Source organism: Struthio camelus, chromosome 1 (genome assembly GCF_040807025.1).
Source record: "Struthio camelus isolate bStrCam1 chromosome 1, bStrCam1.hap1, whole genome shotgun sequence".
In the NCBI taxonomy this organism is placed as follows: Eukaryota; Metazoa; Chordata; class Aves; order Struthioniformes; family Struthionidae; genus Struthio; species Struthio camelus.
The window spans coordinates 40,430,306-40,447,128 of record NC_090942.1 but is presented as its reverse complement, the minus strand read 5'-3'; the positions used below and the strand labels follow the sequence as shown (position 1 = coordinate 40,447,128).

The following is a 16,823-nucleotide window of genomic DNA, read 5'->3' as shown; positions in this document are numbered from 1 at the left end:
TAGAAATGACTAATATTTCTTGAGGCTAAAGTGATTCAGTACTGATTAAAGTGTTTTATTTTATTGCATACAGTGGAATTATGAAGACATTCTTCTCTCCATTCACCCTCTGCTTGATGATTCAAAATTCTGAAGATGTTTGCTTTACCCTTCCTTTTTTGAACTCTGAAAGTATGTTTGAGGCCCAAATGTCAACACTGAGAACAAAATAAGAATACAAAACATAACTTTGCTTATATTTCCAGACTGAGAATATAAAGAAAAAAATGGAAGTCAAGTACCATTCCAGAGTTTGGCTTTATATAACAGAAGTTAAATTAGGTTTTAAGAATCAAGTTGTTCAAAAACTCTCAAAAAATGAAAGCATAGGGTGCTCGAGACTGAGAAATAAGACCTTAATTCAATTATGAGTTCTGCTTGTCTAATGTTGCCTTAGAGAACCACACACAGTTGTACTTTGTTACATATTTGAACAACTTTTGCTTTATTTTTTATTCTCCTGCCCATACACAGGCTAAATAAAAATAGTTATGGACTGAAGTACAGCTTGATGCTGCTGGGGTAGCAGCTTTACCATGGAAGTTTACAAAGCTTCTTGTCTACACTGATGCTTAGCTGCATCTTTGTATTACAATTCAAAAATTAAGAAGAGTTACAGATAGCTGCACCACTTTTGACAATTTAGGTCAAGGAATAACTTTCTCTTGTTGATAAGTTTAAACTGAAGCTTATCTAGAATGAGTTCACTATTGTGGCAGAATTTCTCCCCCTCCTTAAATTAACCCCCCAAATTGGCAAGGATTAGAAAATTTTAGAAAAATCCATGACTTGGTTCATCCACAATTCATTTCGCTTTTTAAAAAGAAGAAAATCCTCATCTCTGGTCTTCACCCATGAGAAAACAGCAACTCTAATTACACCAGAACCAGAGAGAAATGCACAGCTTTAATCAAAACTTCAGCAATATTCTCCTCCCACCTCCCCCTTCTAGCATCACAATATCACAGTACATATTATGAAACAAACTTAGTATCTAACTCTACAGTACTTTTCCACAAGTTCTCTTATGTTCTCTTCTGCAGAGAATAGTAGTAGTTTGAGTTTACAGTGCCATTCATTTGGGCATCTGAAAACATCTTGAAAAGTCTTAAGTATTACTTTAAGATAAGCAAGTAGACATTCGTTTTACAGAATAATTTGAGAATGAAGAATAGCATTAATACCAATGTAAGGGATAATAAATTTGCACTGAAAGGAAGAAGTCCTAATGGGAAAGAGTGCAATTCACTTAAATAATACTTTTATATTTCAGGGCATAAACATAACTTTTTCCACAGAAAGCTCAGACACTCGAGATATTGACAAATACCAATTTCAGATTAGGGTGGAAATAAAAACAGTCACAAACTTTGTGTGCACTGTAAGCATAAACTAACTTTACAATCAGTAAGCAGCAATACATAAGTATAGCACTGAATTTGGAAAATTACTGCGTTAATTTGGATAAAATATGAATTATGTATGTTATCATCCAGAGCTTTAAGTAGAACCATATCTTTTTGAAGGACCAAAGTAAACTAATCACTCTAAGAGGCATGTTTATGAGTAAAGAACATTTCTCCTCCTACTCATTTGAATATAAGTAGGCCTGCCTGCATTCTTCAGTTGTTCTTGCTTCAGTATGGACAACGTTCTGTTTCTATTGAAGTAGCGGAAGTATAAACCTCTTAAGCTTTGTACACAAAGCACTTATCCTCAAGACATTTAAAAATGTGTTCAAAAATTTCAGCAGACTGGAGTCTTTTCTAGAAGTGGTTACTGTTTACATAGTTCCGATTACTGTGAGGAACTAGATGTTCACTTCCTCAGAGCGAGCAGCTCCTCATGCCATAACTACTTAGAAATGAAGAAAATTCTTTCATGAGTTTTTCCTCACTCTTCATGTCCATCACTTCCTCAGCATCATTTTGTCAAGACATCTTCCCTTTAACTCTTGGGACACTGCTTCCTTGAAGCTTGCCTAAGTTTTCATAGGAGAAAAATGCTACATTTTAGGTATTACATGGGTTACAATTTGTTAATGTTGCAAATCTGGCCTAGTTCTAAATACAGCCCCCCCTCCCCCCCCAAACAAAAAAATCCGTTATTTCCCTTTTTTAGTAGTATCTTGAGATAAAGACTAAAGTTTAAAAATTTTACTCTCCTGGAGCTTGTTCAAAACTTACTACCTTTAATGCTGATAAATTATACATTTACTATACCAGAAAAGCTTCCAGGACAAAGCTGATGTTCCCTATAATTAATGCTCTTTGGCTGGACGTAGAGACCAAGCCAGTACCCCTCTCATGTTGTCAAAGAATTCCCTTTTTCTCCCTCCCACCCCCTTGCCATCTGTACAGCTACTTGGAAGAGAAATACACTGAGAAGAACACAGGGAAAATGACAATGGGAACGTAAAAGTGTTAGAAGACCTGAATAACGGACACTGGAAGCGAAGGGAGGAAAGGTACTGACTGGGTAGACAAGAAGGAAAGGATTTAGTGCAAAAGAACTAGGTCAGGCTGGAGCGCTGGATGCTCTACTCTGGGCACTGATCAGTATGCAGAAGATAACAAAACAGATAGTTATGGGGAATCATCAACTGCATGGTCAAGTTTCTAATGATAAACAAAAAGAGATATCAACCTTAATTCTGACTCTGCATAGTGAAGGAGTGCATTACTTCCATTAAAGGACTGTGATCACTGAAAAAATTACCGCGTCTGCCAGCAGGAAGGATCATCTGAGCTCCTTAGTTCATTTTGGACAAAGTAAACTAGCTCAATGTTCACTGGTATGAGCCAGCCTAATCTGATTTTGCAGGAATGGATTAGAGCATGCTCTGATAGTTTTGTGCCAGAGAAACAGGAGGTACCAAGTATTTGGGTGGGACATTAATTTTCAACAGTGCAACTAAGATCAGATCATCCACAGTCCAAGCATTCCACTTCACAGTCCAACAGTTTTAACAGGTATCTACAGTCTGCAAAACTCTATACTTAACACTGCAAGAATGCTCTTCTGCAGATTTCCTTGAAACCAAACAAGTATGGTTTAATCACCCAGAAGAAAACCATATATAATGTTTTATCCTAAGAGAATATTTTAGTTTCATTATGTAAGTTTCGGCAATGACTTCTTCCTGGAAAGAAGGCAATAGCCACAGGCAACATATCCTCAAGTTCTAGAAACAGTCACTGACAGTCTAACCTTTGAAGATAGGTATTTTCCTGTAAGACTTTTTTTCTCCCTTACAAGAAGAACTTTAGCACTTCAAATATTCCAAGTCCAAAACTGTAAAAGGAGTTTCATCCAGTCAGAAGTTCATCCACCCTAGCACATGGGATGCCAGTAGAAGAAATATCTATGCCATGTATGTGTCAGGAGACAAAGTCAAAATGGTTGCTTTTGGTCCTAAGATGTATGAATCTGCACTGTGCAAGTGACATTGAAATCAGTATTTACTAGCACTACTAAAACACAAAACATTCAAATAGCATATAACTGTAATGCAAGCCCTTGCATGGCAATCCAAATTTATTGAACTACTGATGCTAAGTCATACAAAATTGCACCACTTTAATTAAGGCTTTTAGTTTACATTTGGCCACCTCAAAGCAGTTGTAACATTAGGTTGGTCAATTTAAATACTGTGGCTCCCTGTTGGATATACACACAATCTTTACACCCAAACGTTAATGCATACAAAGCAACAAGGCATTGTTAAATAAATCAGCAAAAGTTAATTACTGCAACTTAGGCCCTGTGACCAATTACACATGATTAAAATTACTTCCCACATTCACATCCACAGTACTCTTCCACCATTTAACATCTCAACCAAAACGTTACACATGTAAAACAATCACTAACAGGCAAAAGTACTAAACCTGTATATTTGGTATTGCAAATACACTTATGCATGAGCAAGCAAGGGAATTCACAGTGAGAATCTACAGCTGCAGAAGCCCGAAAATGATTTACAAAAAATTGTTAAATCATTAAAAAATCGTTTTAAAATATACACTTCTTGTTGTAGACCCCCACTGTACACACAACTATAAACATTGTTCCCTATGTAAACAAGGAAAAGGAAACATACAATAAAAGGTTGAAAAGTCTGGACATTTCCTTCCCAACAGATATTAAAGGCCATGTCTTTAGTCAGACATTATACTGAAAGGACTCTTAAAGACTAGATCACTGTCTCCACAGGTTTTTCCTAAAATTAAAAAACTATATAGCTGTTGTGTTAATCAAAGCGCTTTGTACAATACAATGATGATGATCCTGTATTTCTTTAAAAAAGTTACAATAAGCTACAAATACCGATGAAGCAAAGTTATCTGGAGTAGTCTATATAGGAGCTCTTTGGACTTTCTTTTATTATGCTAAAATAGTGGTGCTTTTAGGATTTACATTATTGTATTCTCCAATAGAAAGTGGGGATTGTTGAAGTATACAGTACACAGTTTTCATACATGTACAACATTGGTGGATGAACAATGTCTCTTATCAGTAATACTGGATGTAGGCTCTGGTTTTACCAGTTGCATACACTTAGAATATTTATAAGTAAAAATCTCTCGTGACACTGGAAAGTGATTAGAATGTGCAAACTGATGTAGTAGCTTTCATCCGTTTCTTAAAGGGTACCACCACAGGAAAGTCCATTTAAGATGTTGGTAGGTTTAATAAAGTTGGAATGCTGGCACTGTTGAATTGGGCAACAGTTCTTCAAACCTGTAACAAAGGAAAAAAAAAACCACACACATGTTAGTGTCAGTAGCAGCTATATTCATTGCTCTTCATGTAACTAGCTAGCTGTTAGAAAACATGCTTTGAAAATAGCTACCTTATTACTTTTCCTCTACTAACACCACTTCTACTGCACACACACAAATAACAGATTATGCCACTAAGTAAAGGGGAACTGGGATACACATAGTAATCCAGATTGAACTGCAGAAGTGGTATTTGATGGATGGGACTAGTTCTGCTTATAGTATGATAGTTGCAGTGGAGGAAAAGGAGGGGGGGGAGGGAGAAAAATCAAATCTCCTAAATTGAATGTCCTGTTTAAAAAAAAAAAACAAACCGAAACACACAGCAATCATTTCTGTGATCCTCAGCTGATACTTTTGGAACCCTGTGTTTTATTTGATTTGAGCTACTTGAATCCATTCAAAATAGCTTTATATAGATACCAAAGAACTAAACCTAGCATTAACTGAATTCTAACACAAGCCTGCAAGTTATCACCATATTAACGATATGGCTGCACAGCGAAGTCTCCTACCATCACCTTCCAGTGTATCAAATGGGCAGATGACAAAATAATGCATCACAGTACTGATAAAGAATTGAACCACCAAATGCAATTTTATTGCTTGAACAGCTCTGATACACAGCAGATATACAAACACCATATGATCAGTAAAACTGAAGGCTGAAAACAAACTTAAAGTAATCATGATGTACAGGTAATATTTGCATTGTCAGGTCAATCAAAAAAAATGACCTCTGCTTGTCCTAAGGCTGGGGGTGTGGGAGGGGGGACCCTGCCCAAAAACAAGGAAGCTGCACATAGAATTCATGCCTGCTGACTGACTTCTGAAAAAAACTGCTACGACAGCGGGCTGGAGCTTGCTTGAACCTTCAACAGGATTCATAAAGCATGGATTTAGTCAGGTAAAACATTAGCCAACTGTCACTAAGTAAGAAATTGATCTACTAACCAATAACTCCAGGTCAAACATTTGGAGTGTTATAATGATCACTTCACCACTATCTTCCAAAAATCTTCCAATTGCAATGCAGCCTATAAAATACCCATATAGTCCAAAGAAAGCAAGCTTAAATTCCTATGATCCTATGCAAATATGTGCAGGAGTTCAAAGAAGGAAGTGACATTTAGCACGCAAACTACAATAGTTTAAGAGTGTGCATTCCTGATGATTGAGCTCTTGCAGTATATTCTATCAGCCTTTAAAAAGAAAACCCTGTTTTCAAAAAGCTCAAATTTGGAAGGATCAGAACAAGTATTGTTCGTTTGAGATTTGCAAATCCCTTAAGGTTGAATGAAGTTTCAATACCAATGTGAACAGCATACCTTGCACCTATTTTGTAGTTCTGACTTCGGAATGGCAAAATCAATATCGTACACATTTCTGTGTTAATGTAAATCATGAATTTTCAATGCAGTTCCACATTAACAGCTACCATAACTAAGGAATTTTAATAACCACATAACACAGAAAATCCTGACAATTTTAAAGAGTTTACCTGGCTCAGAGCTACAGTACAGCTATGTATTAAAGTAGCTGACATGATGACTTTTTGCGTGCTTTTCCAGGCACTGGAGTTTTTCTGTTAATTTGCCGCACAAGGTCATAAAAGATCTGTGAATATAAAAAAAATCAATTGCATATTGGAATTTGCATATTGGAATTAAGAGGTTTCTCTCATAACTTTAACCCTTGAATGTAATGCATTCACATACTCAAGAATCATTGTAAATATGTAGTTATCACAAAGCTAGAAAGTTAAACTGTATACTTCACACCTGCTTATTTTCTCCTTTCTAGTTTGACCGTCTGCCAAGGGTTTTCCAGTTTCAATGAAGCAAACCATAAATGCATCTATAACATTAAACTATTTAATCTGTGGGTCAAATTTGTTTGAAAATATACAATGCATACCACAGCTGTCAACCATTATATACTATTACTTTGCAATTTAGCACTTATGTCAAGAAGCAAGGTTTCTTTTTACTCAAGGCACTCTAATATTCTTTTAGAAAAGTTCTAGCAAGTTTTAACTGCCTATTTTCATACCTTAGTACTACTTTTTTTTTTTTTTTTTAAAAACACAAGTCTAGGCAATTAATTCAGCAGCCTCTCCAGTACTACAACATGACAAAAGCCTAACATTTCCTAGAAAAGTAAGTATGAGACATTTTCACACTTGTTCTGATTAGAATTCTAGGAGACTCAATTCTGGGGAAATGCTAACTTAAGACAAATCTAAATACTACAATTAAACAACATATGCTTTGTTTATAATTGACATTTTTTCCCAATGATTTCTCCATCTCTTAAATATTTTAAAACAAGGAAGTCCTCATGCTAAAGTCATCCTAGCAGCCTCCTAAGCACTATTCACAAAGCAGCAAACATTCCAACAAAGGCTTTTAGTATTTGAAATAAGTTCTGGTTAATTAAACATATGACTTTTATATAGTTAGAGCTGATAAATTTTTATTTAAGAAAAAATGAGTAGTCTCCAAAAATTCTCAACTAATTCAACACACACTACCCTATTTATTTTTTTAAATCAGATGTTCTTAAAATCAGCAAGCACATTCTTTTGATTACATGCAACTCTTGCACAGAGGCCCTTTCAGCTTGACTGACACTGTCAACTATGTCTTCCAGAAGACACAGTGACTGCAGGATACATCGTAACATTCAAGCTGTTCCAGAAACACAAATACTAACACAGCCTGAATTTCTGTGTGCTGGCACCCCCACCAGACAGGAAGACATGCACTGTGACAAGTCCACAAATGCATGTATTTGATTAATCATCTAGCTCCTGCTAAACAGATACATACATAGTAGAGAAGGTCTGCTTGCCTCACCCCTGTTTATAACCAGCTGTTACTTTTGACAAAACCCATAAGAATTTTGTCCTTACTTCTCTAACAATTTATTACTGCATAACTTGGATCCATTAGCAAGTTTTGAGGATGTAAAAGGCAGTCTACCAGTGCATCCTCAATGGCTATAGATTACATCAACTAGGGAATGCAACATTAGAAAAAAAAACTGAAACAAATAGAAGCATTTATCCCAAGTTCACATGAAAATAACTGGAAAACAAATTAAGTCAAAGCTTATATTATATCCCATAATATAAACATCTGAGGAAATATCACAACAGTAGGATAACAGTTTTGTCTATTATAATCAATGTTTGCTAGTTTTTCTTGACCAACTGTAAAGCTTGCTTACCAGAACACTGTTCCCACCCCCTTGCCCCCAGTGTTTTGTCTTACCTCATTAACATTTATCTTTGATTTCGCAGAAGACTCTAAGAACGCACAATTATTCCATTGCCTTGCTAGGTTCTGACCTTGCTCCTTTCCCACAACTCTTTCATCTTCCAAATCACACTTGTTGCCAACCAGAATCATAGGCACCTAAAAACAAATTGTTTGCACATGAGCTAATATCAGCAAGGGAAGCATTACAATTTTGGGAAGAGACAATGTAAGACACCTGAAATCCAATCTGAATCCTCAAATATTTCCCCTCACAACCCTGCCGAACACCAGAAAATCAGTCACTTTGAAGATGAACGTCTTACAGAACTGCATACTCAGGCTGAGGTATATTAGAGGCTAATTATTCTGGAAGTCAGGATCCACTGCAAAAAGGTTTATGAAAGTTTGCCTATCGAAGCTGGTAAACATACCAAGGAGGCACTTGTAATTAGTTACAACCTGAGCCAGTATGGCCAACACATCCTACCTGGGTGTTTTCTCCTGTTCATCTTAAATCCTGTTTTCAGTAGGATATGTGAAAACTTATAGAATTAAGTAGGTGCCATATCATCTACAATCATGTTCTGATTATAATGCATGCTTCCCTTCCTCTTCTTCCTTTGTGCCCAAGTCATTGCGTGGACTCCACTGCCCATGAAATTTGTCCATGCTACTAAATGTGGTCTGCTCTAATCTGGGCATGTACTGAGAAAAATCAGTTTGGCAGTCTGACTGGGAAGTAGCCATTTACGAGGTTTATTGCTTACCAAATCACCATATAGTCACCTGAAGTTCTCCTACAGGCAAGAGTACAAACACGAATTGCAGATTATTCCATGTTCTGTTGGAGTTTTCAGTCAAGAAAAAAAACCACACAAAAACTTAAATATTCTAAATTTGTATTACTGACAGACGTTGTATTATATTACTGAAAGACTACCTTTACCTGAAAGACTGCCAGATACCGTTTTGCATCACACTAGTATGCTATCACAAGTTACTTACCCTCCAAATTACACAATTACCATGCAATTTGTAGAGACAACATGAACATGGCCCAACATTATCCATCAGTTAATATTCAATAGTTTGCCACTCATCCAGTTTATGCTTCCAAGCTTAACAGCACTATTTAGTGTTCCAGTTGGTAGCTTAGACCTTACATGCTATGAAATGTTAAGTGAATGTCACTGAAAGAATAAGGCCAAGTTGTCTAACTAAATCACTGTTTATTGTAAACAAAGGAAAAAATTTATGAGAAGGAAGGAATTACTAACTTCTTCCATTCATGCTCATACAGCACAGTTTGCGTTCATTCTGCCTCTACAGTAATCATAGATGTATGTCTTTCATAGGTTGAAAGTACATGAACAGATCCTGCTGCTTACTTCAAGGACAAGCACAAACGTGGGCAGTGGGGGGAGAGGGAGGAGAGAGGAGATAGTCTTGCATCTCTGAAGTACTTACCTTACCAACATGAGGATAACAAACAGTTCTGAGCAAGGAAGACTATTCCCCCCCCCCCCCACAACCTTCAACAGCATTGAAAAGTGCTCCGCATAAAGTGGAGGGGGATTCAAAGTGCATTTTGAGTGTTTAAGTTGTTGACAGAGACATGTGCAGTTCACTGTATGAGGGATTCATACGGGCAGCATCCTTCTGCACCTCCAAAAGGGATAATAGGTGCCTTTTTTTTTTTTTTTTTTTTTTTTTTAAAGCAGCACTGGTTTCATCTCCCTCCTTCAGGAAATAACTGTCAAACCTACTTGTCCTCATGGCCCAAAATTAAGAAAAAAAAGCAGCTTAATTTTACAAGGCAGCTTGTAAGAACAAGATTCCTCACTACTTTTTTTCCAGCACAAGATAACTATAAAATTAAATTCCTGTCTACTGAATAAAGATTTCACCTATCAGTAATTTAGCTGTTCACAAAATTCAGCAACAGGACAGGAAAGGGGTTAAGGTAGCAGCAAAGTTCTGCAACACATTTTACACGCTGAATTCACTTACTGTTACCTATTCACATGATACATAATGTTAACCACAGTTCAAAGCAGGATTTTCTAAAGGGTAGTGAAATAACATGCCTTAACTTCGTAAAACAGCAGCTATTACGACAAATTCAGTTTTAGTTTCTGGGGATATTTAAGTATTTTACACTGGAGAAAGAGATAAAGATAGCAGCACAGATAAATAACTCTACTGCAGCAGAAACCTGCAACACTCGTAACAGTGACCTGCAGTTATTTTTCTTCATCTGACTTAGGCGCCCTCAAAAAAAGGGCCTGCAGAGAGCAGGAGAGAGCGCGTGAGTGAGAGAGAGCACGCACAGCGAATGTGAGCATTTAATACAATCTTTTGGCAAGGATGAAGGTGTAGCAAGCATCAAGATGTGAGAATTAGGAAAAGTTGGTACTCTAAGTAATAGACTTTGGAGAGGCTTCACAAAAAAACAAAAATAAAAAAAGCAAAAAGTAACACAAAGCTATTGTTAGTCCCTTGCCAAATTCTTACGGCCTTATCAAGCAAAGTTTACTTCAGCACTGCTCTATCTTCCAATCAGTGTATTTCCCCAAAACTTCTCAATTACTGAAAAATGAGGTAGGCAAAATTCCTTCTTTACAGCCTTAGCAAAGCAATTGATTATACACATTTCTGAAGTGAAAACAAGATTCCATAACACTATTTTTCTGATTGGGAATCACTAATAACAGTCATCTATAATTGAGCTTTTTGCAGTGGAAAACATCCACTAAATCCCACTTTTTGAACCAGTGCATGATGCTGACAGAATGAGAAGCTGCTAGAAAATTACATCCCTGGAAAGTCTAATGTAAACATATACATGCCACTCCATACATTATGCATAAACACACGGGACATTTCCTCTTTAGTTTAACCATTTGTCAGACAAGCAATAATCCAGAGCAACTGAGGGGTGTCTGCTAGATAGATGGATTTGTTACGATTATTGGAAAATAGAGACCTCTGAATTAATAAGCAACCTTAACTCTATGAACCCACTTTTTGTTTTTGGTTTTTTTTTGGTTTGTTTGTTTTTTAAACTAGTACCATGCTGCAAGTATTCAAAGCTTACTAAGTTAAGAAATTAAAACAGAAGTTTTGTGTTGCTGTTTTGAGTTTTTTTGTTTGTTTGTTTTTTAAACAAGTGATCAGCCTAGTCCTATGATATTCAAAACAAGTTAGTGTCCAAGATACTCTATAATACTTCTGGCAGAAAACATCAGTTCACTAGAAGCAAGTTTCTGTTACAAAAAAAAAAAAAAATCTTATGAAACTTGCTAGTCCTACTAAACTAAGCCAAATGACCCAGCAAAAACACTTTTACTTGTTTAATCACACAGTGATGGAGCTAAGACCTATTCCTCCTAAAGCCTGAGATGAGTCACGTTTTGAACAGTAAGCCTATTCAAATCCTTTAAAAACCAACAGGAACAGGACAGAGAGCACCAGTTTCCTTTTTATGAGGGAAGATGGGAGAGCAAAACAAAGCAACACCAATGCCCTTATGGCTGTATCACGATATGAGAAAATACGTATACTATGGCTCTCACTTCTATCTGGAAGTCAGACAGAAATGTGGGCATCAGGCAGAACTGCCCACCACAACCTACTGCCTGACAGCGTGGGCAGTAGGTTGTGAACATCAAAGATGCACTGGATACACCAGATATATATGCAACCAATTCAGCAAGTTTCACGTTCTAGATTACCTCATGAGATTTGATTTTTATGTGCACAGCTGTCACTTGTGAAAGTTAAAGATATCATGTAGTCTACTGAAGAATCTATTACACCACTCTTACACGTACAGAAAAATTATGAAAAAGGTGGGCTGTACTGGGTGGCCTGATGAGGGGTGCTAAAGCTCCCTTTGCCACTCCTCTTCTAGTGGATCTGCACTGGTTTCAATGGCAATTTGCTCACACAGTCCTTATTAGTAAGCTGATGCAAACATGCTAAATTGACCTTTCATGACCAAAAAAATTTTTTGTTTATTACAAATCTAAGGCAATATTTAGGTTTTCCCCAAATTCAAGCTTTAAAGAAAGGATTATGACATTTTGATCTTTGAGTCTTCCCTTGGTGAGAAAGGAAGCCATGCCGAAGCACTGGCAGAGAAAATATTTTATGGAAAAGTTGGTGAGCAGAACTGAAGTGGCAACTCGAAATTCACTATTTTTCTCTTGTTACTATGGAACAGCTTTCATGACTGGAGGGAATTTTCTAAAAAGAAGGTATAGGACATATAATTCCAAAAGACTCTACACCAAAGAAGGTGTACGCGAGTCAGAATAAATATCCCCTCCATTTATCTTGCTTTTAATTCAACTCTGATGCTAAACAAAGCTGTAACTTGATAGGTTTTGGATGCAAAAGGTGTATGCAATCTAGCAATACTATCCTATCTGTAATACTGGGTAATAAATCACTTCTAGCACCCTTCTAGAAGAAAGCTACTGAACACACGCAAGACTTGGAAATGCCTGCAGTTAAGAAAAAGCAAAGGGCTTTATATTGTAAGAGTCACAGTGAACTTCCCTGAAACTGAAAAAATTAGTAGATCCTGGGTCTGACGACAGCAGATATGTAGATACGTGCAATAAGGAAGGGATCATCAAAATGTCCATGCACACAGTTCAAATGCCACAGCTAGAGCTGGAAGCTAAAATGGATTATATTTAATAAAATACTCATTGCTTACACTTTTCTCCCCTCAAGAAGGAAGTTTTCTGGCTGGTGGCTACAACCTGCAAGCTGTTTCTGTTAAAACATGCTTTTGCTGCTGTCCACACTAGAAATACCTTGCTTTTGTAAAAGAGCAGTCTTACTTATCTGTTTATGCAACAGTCAAGTCTGTTTTCAGAATTACTAATAAACTAAATTACTAATAAACACTACATATTTACTTCCTACAAATGTAGTAAGTTTTATGACCTGGAATATTTCACTGTCATTTTATAACCTCAATGCAAAAAAGTGCATATTAAAATTGTATGGAAATAGTTGGAAACAGTTTGACCAAACTAAGTGGTAGGTACACACACAAAATATGAAAACTACATAACACAAGTTCAAAGGCCATAGGACAGACTTCTACAAAAAAATTCATTTTCAGCTTTTTAATACCATAAAGGGAGAACATATTGGAGAAAATTTGAACTGTACCTTTTTTTAAAGCCTTCATTAAATAGCGGTAGAGGTAAAGATAGAGTTGCTTTAGAAACTTTTTCTTCAGTACTACTGAATAAAGTTATATACAGTTTCAAATAGAGTACGTTAAAAGGAAGAGATTTAAACAGATAATTCTCTTTACATACCACATGATAAATTACAATTTTCCCAGTTTGCCTGTTGATATCAAGAGCTGTATTTCAATACTACGAACGTGCCGGTTGATCTGACTTTTAAATTAAAGCTTGGTACATATCTAATCAAACTATATACGTTATAACATCTGGAATGAGTACGCTAAGTTTTACGCATTTTTGGAGCTGCTTACATCATCAGTGTCTTTGACTCGAAGAATCTGTTCTCGTAGATCCTGTAAATCATTAAATGTGGACTGTGCTGTGATGGAATATACTAATGCAAAACCTTGTCCATTTTTCATGTATAGGTCTCTCATTGCTGTAAACTGTTCCTGTAATTAAAAAAAAAAAAACAAAAAACCCACAGATGCTGCTTTCAATTTGCACTCCCCTTAGAGAAACTGCCATATACTTCAGGTCACAAATGGATCACAAGTGTGAAGCCTTCTTCCATTCCTCCCCACCCTTCCCACACACAACTCACCAGTATGTAAAAGGTCAGCATAAGCCCTGTGCTTTGAGTTCACATAAGCTGACTAAAGCAATGCTATTTTTATCCCAATGTCAGAATTCATTTTTCACACAAGAAAAAGGAGAAGAGAAGAAAGCGTGGATTCTCTGCAGCAATGGAAGTCAAAACCGTTCAATTAAGTAACCATTAGGCCTAAATTTGCCTCTAGGCATTGCAAACTTAAGCAGCAGCAGCACAGCTTTATAATGCTTAATCCTGCATTCCTCCTATTACAGTATAAGGGATCACAGGAAACTTGCAATTCTTTTTCTGCTGTAATACTTCTGAGTTTTGTTTAAACATGACATATTGAAGAACAATCTTTAAATAATACACTGATCAGAGTTTCTCTTTAGAGAACAAGGAAACACCTGTCATGTCACGTTTACATTCCCACAGCTTGATGACTTTAACACTATACATCAACATTTAGGAAAGTTCATTTTACATACCGTTCCTGCAGTATCTAAGATTTCAAGCATACACTGTTGTGCATCTACTTCAACTTGCTGCCAAAAGAGAGAGATCTGGTTAGAATATGTCCTCTTGTAACTCTCCCCTCCAAAGACATTAGGAACTGTATGATTTTATAAGTAAACTTATAACGCATAAGGCAACATAATGGCATAAGAAGTTTATATGGATATACACTTTGAAAACAGCAGGAAGCAGCTCTCCAAAGAGTCAGTGACATTTGCAAAAGAAGCTTCAGTAGTCAAGTATCACTTCCCAAAGTGATTAGGCATTTCTGTTTATTAAAAAAAAAAAAGTCGCTAAATTTGTAATAATGGTTATCAGCAACTAGCACAATTAATTTCTATTTGTTTCAGTGGTCATTCAAACTGAAAAGTACAGGTGAAAGCTAACAGTCAGACTGCCACACTAACGGTCATTTAAGAGTAATTTAGATCTATGACAGAATGACAGGTTCATAACATACAGTACACCTAGCAAGCCAATAAGACTGGTTTCCCAAAATCTAGCCTTTAGTGACACTAATTAGGAAACTTATCCAGCTTCAAAAAAACCTTCCATAAATAGAAGGTTTAAGAAGTCAGATCGTCCCTCTATCTAGTTCACAGGTCCTCTATCTAGTTTTGATCTCCAGAAAAATGGTTGTGAGGGCAGCACAGAACATGTAACTGCCCTGAGGCTGGTTCAAGCAGGGAAATCTTTATCAGCAGTAACAACACAGGCTGCCCATACTTTTTTCTTTTAGGCTAATCAGTATGCATCATCTGTTTGCATTTGCATTTAAAATTCATAGCTGGCAGATCAACACTCAGGAAGAGCTTTGTTTTCTTCCCCCCCAATAAATGCATTAGCACTAGCTTAACTTTGGGCTTTAAGTTTCTGTGAGGAAAAAAAATTCATTTTTCCTCCCCTCACTTCTCCTCCTCCCACTCTCACATGCCCCTTTGGGATGAGGATTCCTTCAATAGCCACTATTTTACCATATATTGCTGACAAAAAGTACTCAGTCAATTAATTAGCCTTTATTCTCCTTAGGGAGAAACAATTGGGGAGTAAACCAAGGCTTCAATTTTCAATCAGTATGCTCAATTATGGTGCTCAATTAGCTTTAGAATCCAGTTTCAGACAAACTTTTAATATTTAAAGCCACATCCTTTCAACTTCAAACATTTTAAAGTTAGATTTAACCAGTACAGAATAGCAACTGCCAAAACAATATGCTTTAAAACAGCCAAGTCAAGAAGCAACTCAGAGCGCTAACTAGCGGTGAGGGGAGAAAAGCAAATGCACAAAGCATTGTCCAGACTTAAGACAGACAATCTGACTGATATGAAAAGAAAACTATAAAGAAATATTCATAGTCACTTCAGGACCAAACCTGAAATTAAAATTTTAAGATCTAAAAACAAAAATAAAAAACTCCCCCAAACCCCTCAAAACAAAAGGGAGAATTTCTTGAGATGGCTTCACTTTTTTCAGGATCCATGGAAATTCTTGGAATTTTCTTTGGAAAATTCATCCAGCAAATAACACATGTCTAATATGACCTGAAGAACGTAAATACATAATAAAAGAAACATTTCATTTCATTACAGCTTGCAATTTTCAGAGTCATTCATTGCAGGCCTTTGCTGGATCAAGCCCACCAAACATCTGGATAGGGTCCAAAACTCTTGCTCCTCTGATATAACGTACTTAGAAGTAGTAAGCTGCCAGATTGAATTTGCTGTTGCTGTTGTTTCTTTAATATGACAGTTCTAGCTCTAGCTGAATCCCCATTTGCTAAAAACAAACTAGGATTTTCCAGTGTACAGATTTCCATCAGCTTCCAGTAATTCCTGTTCTGTTCAGAAGAGATTTTGACAAGACAGACTGCAAGAGTTGCTAATGCAGTCTCTTTACTCTAACATAAATGCAGCCTACTGCCAACAGAGGAAGTCCTGCAATTTCTTCCCATCCCCAGATAGGGCTGGTGCATCTTGCCTCCCTTGTACACACACATTTTTGTGACCACATGGTGAGCTGCATCAGAGAATCAATACATCTGAAAAGTAATTAAGTTAAGAAAACAAAACTAAGAAACCAATACAGCTGAAAACTAATCAGCTTCACCACAAGGTTAACTCTTTTGGTAGCAGTCCAGGTGTAAGCCATCTCAGCCTGTAATATTAACCATGGCCTCAGCTGAACTAGACAAATGAGCAGTATTCAAGATGATGCAAGTGAAGAGTCAGACCTTTCAGCCTCTCATACTGAAGATGGGAAGACCATCAGACAGCCACTGTAAATTCTGGCCCATTTATGATAGGTTTGTGTCAACTTAAGTAATAAGGCCCATCCACCCCAATGGAAGCATATCAACCTGTAACTGAAACTGTTAAGAATACAGTATGTTGCCTCCAGTATTCTGGAGAGCGGA

General features: G+C 36.7%; 1 protein-coding gene across 2 annotated transcripts in view; it reads right to left on the bottom strand.

Annotated features, from left to right (window-relative positions):
- Positions 1-3,544: 3,544 nt before the first annotated feature.
- Positions 3,545-16,823, bottom strand: part of RAP1B (RAP1B, member of RAS oncogene family) — a 35,662-nt gene continuing 22,383 nt past the window's right edge. For both annotated transcript variants that reach the window (XM_068935191.1, XM_068935201.1), the window contains exons 4-8: positions 14,383-14,439; positions 13,611-13,751; positions 8,099-8,242; positions 6,325-6,440; positions 3,545-4,782 (exon numbers count right to left, since the gene is read on the bottom strand). In XM_068935191.1, coding sequence (XP_068791292.1) covers positions 6,354-6,440; positions 8,099-8,242; positions 13,611-13,751; positions 14,383-14,439 — 429 coding nt within the window. In that variant the 3' untranslated portion in view covers positions 3,545-4,782; positions 6,325-6,353. The remainder of the gene's footprint in view (positions 4,783-6,324; positions 6,441-8,098; positions 8,243-13,610; positions 13,752-14,382; positions 14,440-16,823) is intronic.